At 46.3% G+C, this 11,736-nt stretch overlaps 1 protein-coding gene across 1 annotated transcript in view; it reads right to left on the bottom strand.

The window, feature by feature from the left end:
* Positions 1-2,844: 2,844 nt before the first annotated feature.
* T265_05422 (hypothetical protein) overlaps positions 2,845-11,736 on the bottom strand; it is a gene marked incomplete at both ends in the record, with an annotated part of 53,337 nt that continues 44,445 nt past the window's right edge. The window contains 5 exons of the mRNA XM_009170429.1: positions 2,845-3,568; positions 7,322-7,522; positions 8,795-8,998; positions 10,524-10,601; positions 11,590-11,709. Coding sequence (XP_009168693.1) covers positions 3,434-3,568; positions 7,322-7,522; positions 8,795-8,998; positions 10,524-10,601; positions 11,590-11,709 — 738 coding nt within the window. The remainder of the gene's footprint in view (positions 3,569-7,321; positions 7,523-8,794; positions 8,999-10,523; positions 10,602-11,589; positions 11,710-11,736) is intronic.

Genomic DNA, 11,736 nt, shown 5'->3' with positions numbered 1-11,736 from the left:
TTTGCAAATCAATTCGGTTTTCATGAGAGACTAAACTGAATCTCTCGTTTATGATATTCTACAACTGAATGTGCTGCACACAGGCCGCCTTATGTTTCAGTTGGCACGATATTAGAGATATCGCAGTATATTTTCATAAAGGAAACTACTCACAAGGTTGCTGAAAACTCTTCGACTGTGCTTTGAAAAGTGGCCATTGCGAATACGTAGACTGGTTGTATTTTGGCGTCAGACGACAGAAAAAAAACTTAACAACACACATACTATGAACACTTGGAAAGCCGATACAGAAGAATCAACGCCGTGCTTAATACAAGTGGGGCGGCAAACAACACAGGCGGATGACACAAAACAATTTACGGCGACATATAATGAAACAATCAATTGTAAGGCTGGGACAAGCAATGATAGTGGGCCGTCCGGCCATTCAAAACCCGGGGGGATCGTTCGTCTCCTCGAGGTGCTGAGTGGCCTCACTGGCGTATGGATAACGACAAACACATAACAGCGTAAACGTCAAGGAAGAGGACAGAAGGCATACCGATACAGAAACGCGTGGTCAATTCATCATCCTCGACAACATTTTATCAGTGTTCAACACCGATGCTTCACTGCCGTACAGCCATGATTTATGTGGAAGCCTTATTGTAAAAAAAGAGTAAAGGTAGACGGGGGAGGGACTTAGTGTTAGCTTACCACAATCATTCCGAGGTGCCTATACCTCCAGACATTCACTCAGGCGATCTGGATAAAAACTGACAAGAACGCCACTGACGTCGGTGGGCAGCCATATCTTGTAGTGTCTCCAACCAGACACAGTGGGGAGCACGCGGTCCCCATTCTGGAAAGCGGGTAGCACCGACAGCACCCAAGCGTTTCGTGATCTCCTTCATACTCCCCTGCCAAGTCAAGGATTGGCCACCTCTCTGTTTACGCCACTCTGAATCGTGCATGGAAAACGATGGTTCGGCATACGCAACACATGTCCCAACCAACGCAGCTTCTGGTGCTGGAAGTACCAGACATATTGACCGCACTCAGGTATTTTGCCCCTTTCGCTGTCTTCGTATTCAAACCACTTCGCAAGCCGCGACTAGCATGGCTGCCGATTAGGCAAAGTAACTCCAGTTTCTTCTAAAGGAGAGCTACAGCTGCTCACGTGTCCAAATACATGAAAGCGACAGATCCGTTCCGAATTCTCTGATTAGCGGAACTATTTGAGCTCTAATAAACGCCGTTATATTGTCTTTACATTTCCATGTCAACAAGCGGTCGACTGTGAAGTTTGTTTCTTCTTGCAAATCAAACAGCAATCTCAGTAGCATTCATTCAGCCGAACTACCCTTTCGGTACCCAGCTGTCATGCCAACCCAAAGGGAGTACGAGGGCTCAGATATTTCCAAGTGGACCAAGCCCAGACAGGAGCAGTCGAGATTTAGTTGGGTTAGAACCAAAAGCCTTCCGGTCAGTTGTCTCACACCTTTCGTCACTGATCCAGCTCAAACTCGAATCAGATAATTGTTTCCACTTTGTCGCTTCCACAGCTTTGTGACTAGTGTTCTTAGTGGTTGGATTGCGAATTTAATGGCCGGAAGGTCCGTGGTTCGAACCCGACCTCTACCTCCCGACTTTCCCTGTCTAAACTTGGGCAGCCTGACAGTATCCCAGCCATCGCGATTCCTTCTGGTGGCATGGCAGTTAGGCACCGAAAGGGTGCTCCAGCTGAACCTCACCCACCTGATACACACAGTGAGTTATGAAATTTAGCGGCTACCAACCGGCCTGGTCGGTATTGCTGGTTCGGTACTCTTTTTCAAGTAATAACAGACAAAATGGTTGGATTGCGAATTTAATGGCCGGAAGGTCCGTGGTTCGAACCCGACCTCTACCTCCCGACTTTCCCTGTCTAAACTTGGGCAGCCTGACAGTATCCCAGCCATCGCGATTCCTTCTGGTGGCATGGCAGTTAGGCACTGAAAGGGTGCTTCAGCTGAACCTCACCCACCTAATACACACCGTGAGTTATGAAATTTAGCAGCTACCAACCGGCCGGGTCGGCAGTACTGGTTCTGTACTCTTTTTCAAGTAATAACAGACAAAGGACCACGATGTCCACGAGCGTTCGAATATATACGAGTCTTTTGAGCGAACCGATACCTAACTCCACATGTGAGTAATGACTTGTTTGGTAGTGGCGCTACGGAGCATCAGACTCAACAGGACATGAACATCAATTTGGGAACGGCCGATTTTCAACATCTCTCTAGCAATGAAAAAAACTTTATCGAGATTGAAGGCAGTGCGATTATACCACCAAGACAGCCATGTTGGTGACCTTCCCTGCGAAGGACAGGCAGGGTCACATGATTTTTGTGCCATGCTGCAAGTACATCCAATTCAACTACCTTTTATTTCAATCCTTAGTCACATGATTTTTGTGCCAGGCTGCAAGTACATCCAATTCAACTACCTTTTATTTCAATCCTTTATACTAAATGGAGCAATTGGTGACAGCCCTAAAGCTGTCAGCGACACAAATCAGGAAAGATTATCTTAACTGTTGAAATCAATGAGTTAGGTGGTTATCATCACTCGTTAGGGGCACCCGCAACATACGCGTATGACGAGCTAGCAGTAGCCGACAGTCGGTTTAGTCTGTATGACAGTTATCACTAAAAATTCCCTCTAGCACCGCCGTGGGTTCAACACCCGGACGAGAGAACGGAAAGACTAACAGGTAGGCAGGACCATATTGAATTAACTACTGCCATCGATTGTGAGTAGTCAGTAGTTGCACGAAAGTTAATCCCAACAACTGAGATGAACTACCGCAGCACTTAGGAGGCTGGATCCGCACTGTGGCCGAAAGAAATCACGGGTGGAAGCAAAACGGCCAACTTCGGGCACCAAAAGTCTGCATCTATGTATCCAGAGAGAAAGAAAGGTGAGTGAAAATATAGGCGAATATTTATTCAGATGCCATGCTGACGCACAACAACTGACAGCTGTGAACCGGTCTGTCTGTGGCTGGTTGAAAAATACATAGAGAATATACACAAATGGAAGGAGCCAACAAATAGGAGAAAAACAGCAGGAGCGCGGGCAATGCAAGCGCACTGTGGTCGAAAGAAATCACGGGTGGAAGCAAAACGGCCAACTTCGGGCACCAAAAGTCTGCATCTATGTATCCAGAGAGAAAGAAAGGTGAGTGAAAATATAGGCGAATATTTATTCAGATGCCATGCTGACGCACAACAACTGACAGCTGTGAACCGGTCTGTCTGTGGCTGGTTGAAAAATACATAGAGAATATACACAAATGGAAGGAGCCAACAAATAGGAGAAAAACAGCAGGAGCGCGGGCAATGCAAGTCAGTGGCGGGGAGAGTTCTAGTCATTCGAGTGAGGAGGAATCTGGAAGGGTTGCGAAGTTTCAAACAACTTGGCCACTCTTGATGCGTTCAAGACGGCGACGAATTTCTAATAGCTCGTTTGCTGAGATCGTCGGTCGAGATTCTGGTTGTGAGGATTCAGCCTGAACAGGGGCATCAGCCGGACTGACCATATTCTAGGAGTAAAATAAATGAAAAAGATACGCATGATTTATATATTACAGAGGTGGACTAATGAAGTGATCGGGAGGGCAAATCAGGTAATGTAGCTGAATGGCTTAGCAGATCGCCACCTAACCTTGCAGCAGGAGCAGTAATACGCATGATTATTACAGAGGTGGACTAATGAAGTGATCGGGAGGGCAAATCAGGTAATGTAGCTGAATGGCTTAGCAGATCGCCACCTAACCTTGCAGCAGGAGCAGTAAAGAGGTTCGTTCAAGTCTGATTCTTCCGGGTGTTCGTGATATATGAGACACATTAACCCCCACCCCACACACAAATTTTATTTAACTACACTTAAGATCTTAAGGTGAAAAGAAGAGAAATCATACGGTGGAGGGAGACCTGGTAATGTCTTATCGCAAGCACTCTGAGGTGCCTACACCTCCAAGCGCTCAATCAGACAATCTGGAAAGAAACTAACAGCAGGAACACCACAGACACTACCATTTCTGTCAAAATCTTCAGCCTAGTGCAGGGGGTCAAGAGGACACAATCCTGAAAGGTAGACTGCACCAGCAACACCGAATAATCTCTTCCATACCATAAGAGAATACCACGTACAAAGAAAGCTGCCTCGGTGAACCAGCTATATCAATACGACCAAAACCGGGATGGATCCTGAGGGGCTTGTAGGGTATTACTAGGCGAGGATTGCATTTAAGATGAGCTGTTACCATGGCTCAGGGGTGTGGCTCTCTAGACCAGTGATACACAAACCCGGCGACCCAGCCGTCCTAAACCAAAGGTGCCTTATCAATGAGGATGAAGGAATTATGAAGCCCAATCAAAGGGAGAGGGGACAGAATGGCGGGAAACTTGTAAAGTGGTGAAGTCAATAAATGAACTGAGAAAAACGCAGTTATTTCCCCGAAAAATATAATACCATTCCCCCCTGTGTAACGACAGGCCATACCTTTGACCGTGAACTCACTCTTCGAAACAACAGAATGTAATGAGTAGACACAACTAAGCATAGTGCTGAAGTTCATTGTAAAAAGATGAAAATAGGGTGGAAGCTTAAGCGCCAAACGAAATCAAGGACGTTCAATTGCCAGAGGTCATAGACTGAGGAAGACCGTATTTTCGACCGAGCCACTGAAAGATACTGGATTCACTGTTAGACTGAGTGACAGGGCGAGAGTTAAAATGCTACTCACCAGTGGAAACGTTGCATTCGGCTCTGAGGTCACTTAGTGGACATTGAGGCTTATGCAAAGCCGCACTGCATGTAATGACATCAACTGTTCATCTGGAAAACGCTTTCGGTGCATAGCTGCCATGCCACAACTTATGCAAAGCCGTACTGCATGTAATGACACTAATTGTTCATCTGGAAAACGCTTTCGGCGCACGGCTGCCATGCCACATGGAGAAACCACGAAGTCTGAGGCAATGACAGGTCTGGATGGGAGTAGCCGAGAGGTCTGGATAAGGTTCGAACTACAGACCTTCTGATCGTCGAGTTCGGCCGTTAACTACTGAGCGAACTCACTGACCGGGAGTCTACGGTTCGAACCCAACCTCGGTATTTCAACTGCTCCTGACAGTATGTTAGCCCTCATGCATCTTTCGGATGGCACAGCAGCAAGGCACTGAAAAGGTGTTACGGCTAGACGTTTATTTATATCACTATATATTCATATTACTGGTATCGTATCGTTATCGTTGGCTGCTGCTACAGCTCAGTGTAATGTGTCAATTTCTTCCTTTGAAACAGTGAGATTCCCACCGCTTATATTTCCCAGTAAATATGACAGCTGCGTGATACGGCACACTGCCTTGAGGAATAAAATCTATAATTAAACTGCCTTTCACTGGTGAGCTTTAAAGTAAACGATTCAGAGTTTCCAATCAATCGACTTGACCTTATGGAGGCTTTGTGTCAAAAGCGAAACGCTGTCCAATCAAAAACTACCGATTGTTTACCAAGCCCTTCTGAAACGATCCACCAGATAACCGCTTGATAACGTCAGCCCATCCACTAGACGATTTGATTCACGTAGCTGTACCGAGACTATCGTGAATTCCAGGTCGTGAATTCTAGGCGTTTCAAGCGATTCGTTCAATCCTCTCACGTTGGATGAAAGCCTATTAATTAGTTGGTTATTGATTGCTTTGTTTCTGGCTCCCACAGAGAGGGGCAGCGTGAAAGGAATCATTCTCATGGTGCGAGTATGCGCCGGTGAAAAACTAATTGTAAAAAATACCTTGACGTACAAGGAGAAGAAACACCCGCTAAATCGGCTTAAAAATTTTAACCCGCTGTGTTAACACTAGGTCAACCGATGCGGTGTGGAATTCGGCAGAAGCAAAACAACAAATAGATTGCAAGAAAAGTCACGTGAATCGATCGATTACACAGCTGATTTCAATGCAACAATTTAAACAACTGACGAAGTCCGTATCCAACTGGAAATATCACAGTGACGATTCACCGTGACGAAGTTCACGCAGACAGGAACTTCATAACACATGGGGACCTCGTAAAAGGTGTACTGAAATAACCAGAGATAATCAGGCGCTGGGGAGAGGACAAGCACGCGACACGTAATGGGACTGAAAAAATTGTTATAATGCATTGCGAAACTGGTAGAGCGAGGATCCCTATGAGAGGATGGAAACATTGAATATGAGAGACTAAACATGGTGTACTTTTCCGCATCTTTTGAAGGTCAGATGGACGAAACCACCTATAGATGGTGGGGGTAGCCGTAATGCAGAGGAGAGCACGGTGTGATAAATTCACAAACGTCCTAATCTAAGTGCACACTGTGTCGATGAGTCTGCGTGATAGTAGATCAAGCGCGTGTGTGTCACTTTTCCGACTGAAGGCAGATAGTACGAGATGGAAAAGGGGGCATTAAACTTCGGAGAGAAAATGTCGCTCAGTGTCCATTTTCATGACCTCTCTGATACCACTCCAAGCGACAAGGACCTATCGGGATCTATATCAATCAATTTCGGTCGATCAGAGTCAAATACGCAACAATTACATCGCTCCGCCTCCAATGCATGGCTATCGACCTCCTACCTCCCCAGGTCGCTGGCGAACAAAACTGCGGCAGCTATAGCCACTGTACAACATGTACACGGTTTTTACAATTGAAGCCGATGATAATGGTGAATTAATCCACTTCTTTCGGAGTAATGCATTCTGCCGATCACAGTCCATACAGCTGACAAAAGGTTCCTATCTCGTAGGAACGCCACTCTGTCACCCAAACTAAGTACAGAGCTGCACGGCCGTCTTCTGATGACATGACTTAATTGTGACTGGTCAGCATTCTGATCGTCTCTCGATCCGTAGCTGGTTCGCCGAGCAAATTTCGGTTATTGTGGGCGAACCGGTTGGTACCACGCACGATGTGCGTTTCGAGGAAATCCCTGAAACTTTGCACACTCACAACGCTACAATTTTCCAAGCAATTTGTGGTGACCAGTGCAACAAGACACAATAGAGACTAAGAGTAGAATTTCAGCGCGAAAAAACATAAAGTAAGGAGAAAAAGAATAAGTTAACTTCAGTCGAGGAAAACGACAACGGAAAAGATAAGGAGGGGGGCATTTAGAAAACACCCAATGATGGTTTTCGATAATCGTCCGCAGGGCTTTCGGGGTGGACCAACCAGTTCAGCCAGCCGAATGACAGCGACTACCGATCGGGAACCAACGCAGGAAAAACAGGACCAAAGAAGAAAACCTACCCGCAAGGTGGCCTCCAGGGCAGGGCTCCGTATTGTGTTCTCTACGCCGTCCATTTGTGTGGCTCCCAGTGGCTCACCAGGTTCATCATCCACATTCGTTGTGGAGACACCGCCCAGACCTAGTTCGCGTCGAAGCTGGGCCAAACGATTCATGAACACTTTCGGATCTACGCCAGATGCGTCAGTGATCAGCTCACTTAGCTGTCCGGGAAAGGGGATGGTGAGAAGTGTGACAGATGAAACAGTGGTGATCGACTTACGGTGCACTGGGTAAAGCACAATGATTTTTTTCGGTAACCAGGAGAGAAAATGACTGTGATTTAAGCGATTGGAATGAGATGCATCAAGTGCAACGACCACTAAACATAAGATAATCAGGTATTGAAAACATCAAGAGGTGTCTGAAGCAATGCTCATTCTCCTGCAAAAATCGTGATGAAAGTACAAGCGTAACAAGTGACCATCCCACAAAAGAAGTACTGTTCGATGCCTTCTCGTGGTGCATGCATTCCTAACAGGTTTACAGTGATCTTTTGGCCGGATTCTGCTTAGAAACTGTCCACAGAAGGAGTCTGATGCAATCCACTAATAGCGATTTCATCGCCGTCATATTTGGTTTGGTCGACTTACGGTCATCAGTAGATGAATCACCACACAAGGTACATCCCGACAAGCTGGTGCACGAGGTCTACCCTTAGTCTCTCTGCTTTGTGGACCCCCCAGTGAAAGCTCACCTGCGTTGGCGAATCAACTGGCTCCACTATCCATTCGAGAATGCACAAGGCGAACATACCTCCTCAAAGGGGTAACAGCAATATAAAAAGTACACAAGAATGCGCTGCTATAACGTCATAGACAAAGGGATATCTCGTGAATAAGAATGGACCATCATGAACCTTTCAAGTTCAGTTTGTGCTGCTGATGAGTATAAAGGCTGAAAACCTGTGCGGATTCACCAAGAAGGAAACTTCTGGACATCTTTCTTGGCGGCCATAAAAGACTAACTGAGAAGTTTATAAGAGCAACTGAGCTAGTCAGTCTCTAAACTGCTCGCTAAAGTGAAAAACAGATAAAAGTACATATAGGCTGACAGTGGCAATCACAAACTGTGTGTGTGTCGGGAAGGTCAGATTCTTGAATATTATCCCAAAACCTACTGAGACCCTCAACTCCACTAAACGCTCATCAGACAGGGCGACACAGTTTTGGATCAAGGTCAGACAGTGGCCCCTCAATATACAGCGTGGGACTGTCGTACCTTCCCACTCACCTGTTGTAATAAAGCTGTTGTGTTCCTTGGTGGTTAATTTTTTCCCGGCAGTAGGTACTGGAGTGGGGACAGCTGTCAGATATAAGTGTCTTATTCAGAAGTCAACTTGCTTGTTTCAATTTCACGCCTGATATGAATGGAGCCCTAACTAATGTACTTGGAGCAAAAAACGTCATCAAATACACCACCTGATTGTCGCTTACCGGACCCGGCATGGAAGCACGAAGTCGGTTCCCGTCGCCAGCGGCGAAACCGCCGGAATCTTTGGTCCGACGTGCACGTTCAATTGCGATATTTTTCAAGGCTTGTTTGATATAGGTTTGGAAGAACTGACTGGTTTTTGAGAGAAACACGGACAAGTCCATCTCGGGATACATTTGAGTAAAGTCATACAACTCATTCAAACCCTGGATTGAAACGATCAGCGGCGGGAAGGGCGAGAAAAAAATTGAAAGGAACAATGCGAGTGCAGCGGTTAGAGTGCGAATATGCATGGGTTAGATTTAGAAAAGCATATTTACGAGTCGTCCTAGCTCATGAGATAGTTAGGACACAAGTAGTGCAGATCCTAACGCGGCGCATCAGAAAGGTGCTAATAAATATTACGTGAGGGGATCATGTCTTCACTAACCCGACCTCTCGACTCCCCATGTCTAGGCTTGGGCAACCTGACAGTATCTCAGCCCTCATGCTTCCTCTGGGTGGCATGGCAGCTAGGCATCGAAAGGGTACTGCAGCTGAACGATATGTAGAGGTCTTAACACGCTGACTCGTCCAATGACTGGTAATCAAATTTAGAAGGTGCGAAACTCCACGGGAGGAGACGTTTGGCGTTTTCCATCAGGGACGAGCACATCATTAGATAGGGATAGCCTCAATGAGGTGAACCAATCGATTACCCTGGTAACGTAGAAAGCGGAGTAAAAGCAGAGGGCAATTAGATGAACTGTTATCAGCTCAGTAAAGTGTGGTATCTTTGCACGGTGATCGATTCTACATAAGCTGCTATAAGTATATCGGACAGATATGAGGAAATTGACCTAGGGGTCGCGTTTTGAAACATTCTAACAAGTTAAGATCCCTATTTCATTTCAATCAGGGTCTGTGTTTGGTCTAGCTAAAAGCATTTGTCCTAAGATAAGAGTGTGAGTACAGGAAACTAGCGTTTTTCGGGACGGGCATCTCTCTTTGGAGGAATTGTAGGACCTATCACAGGTGATGGGGGATCGTACTGTAGACTCCCCATGAGGACGGCCCAATTTGAGGACCACATTCGGTTGTGAACTTCAGGTGGCGTCCAAAGCATCCGAACGTCAGATCTAGCCCGCCTGAAGTTTGGTAGCGAACGTCCTCAACAAACAGAGAGCATATTGGCTGAATCTAGCGCGGGCTGCGTAACTCTAAAGAGTCCGGTTAGTCGAAACGACATTCCTAGGGATGATTCCCTAACATCAAGTCAGTCAGTTTGGAAATCCGTGCTCTCACCGACGACATAGAAAGCAGGCTCTGGGGCTATTAATTTTGTCTGCTCGGTCCTTAGACGAAGATCACAGTGGAAAGGTCGGACCCGCAACTATATAGGCCGTCATGGAAAACAAACCAGATGGGTCATTGTGGTGCCTAGCCTGGGATAAGGGCATTCTTCAAAAAAATACACAGAATGCTTACTTGGAAGAATGCTGGTTGCAAAAACATCACTATATTGTGTACCTAAAGCCGCAAAGGAAATGACGCGCGCGAAGCAAAAGTCGAACTCCAAAAACCTGTGCTAGCAAACAAGCCGTACAGACAGCATCAATTGGATGGGGTGCAAGTGGAACAAAGACTGGCACAAACAAGGAGAGGTGAGATTGCGTAAATGCACATGAACTGAAGCATCTTGAAGCATGAGAATATGTATTTATAAGAATTTATCAACAATGGTGTACGCACCTCTTCCGGTTCATTAGAACCAATCTTCTTGAAGATATCCGTCAGTTTTTCCCGAGTGGCCGCCGAAGGCAAAGTGTTCTGTAAGACCGAAAGGAGAATAAAGTTGAAAAACGAGTGTGACCGACCCACAGAGATCCCGGAAGGTTCAATTATACTTACGATCGGAGTGGGATGAGATGGAGAGGGGCTCAGTGCGAATTTACTGGCCGGAAGGTTCGTCGTTCGAACCTGACCTCTGCATCTCGACTTATCCTGCCTAGGCTTGGGCAACTTGGTAGTACCTCAGCCCCCATGCTTCCTTCGGGTAGCATGGCAGCTAGGCACCGAAAGGGTGCTACAGCTAAAACGATGGATGAAGAGACTCAATCCAAACAGCTGTACAATAACCATCTAGTAGGTGGCAACCAAGAGCAAGTGTGTTGCCCGAAAACTACCAGCTTTACGTATCAATACTTCCTGACAAGACCAGTCCCCTTAGTCAACTGAGTTGCCGAATCTAAGTAAAGACTCGCTCCCAAAGCATTTCTTAATCTGTAGCTTAAGCCGTTAAGTCAGTCGGGATTCTGACGAACCGGGCAATCGGAGAAAGAAGTAAACTTGCGAAATGCATTTGCAGCTGGTTCCTAGGAGAGAGTCTCGACTGGGACTACGGAACAGCTAATCCGTATAAACGAGGCAGAAACGTGTAGCTTATGTCACCGGATACTTAAGTAACTACGTCAATCAGTAACAGGAGCCAATAGTGGGACAGAACCAAACTAGACTCCACAAGGGGGTCCTTGTTTGGCGAGGTGTTATCCGGATTGCACTTCCAGGTTATTTGTGTTGAAAAAAAAGAAACGGAAGCAACAGGACACGTCGAAATCGGAACGAGTTGTCAGACAGTCTGGACCCGGGAAGCCCGATGGGTGACCTAGAGGACTTGCAGTGGGACGACCGGTGTTAGAATACAATCCTGAAAGCTTTGTCGACGATTATCGTTTGCCGTTTAGGATGAATTGTAACCGGTTTTTCAATCAATTAAAGATGTTAAACATAGTTGGGAGCTTTCTTAAAGATGACACACCTTGTTCCGTGTATCCGAGTTGACTGACGGCCGATCGGAAGAAGAAACTGTTGCGGAAGGGCCACTGCTTCCAATCGTTTTCAGCGTGCGGTTCAAATAGGCTTCCAGTTCGGAGTCTTCCTGTTGAACAGAAGCAGAGAGCAGTAG

This window comes from Opisthorchis viverrini, assembly GCF_000715545.1.
Source record: "Opisthorchis viverrini unplaced genomic scaffold opera_v5_103, whole genome shotgun sequence".
Classification (NCBI taxonomy): domain Eukaryota; kingdom Metazoa; phylum Platyhelminthes; class Trematoda; order Opisthorchiida; family Opisthorchiidae; genus Opisthorchis; species Opisthorchis viverrini.
This window is presented reverse-complemented; position numbering and strand designations above follow the sequence as displayed.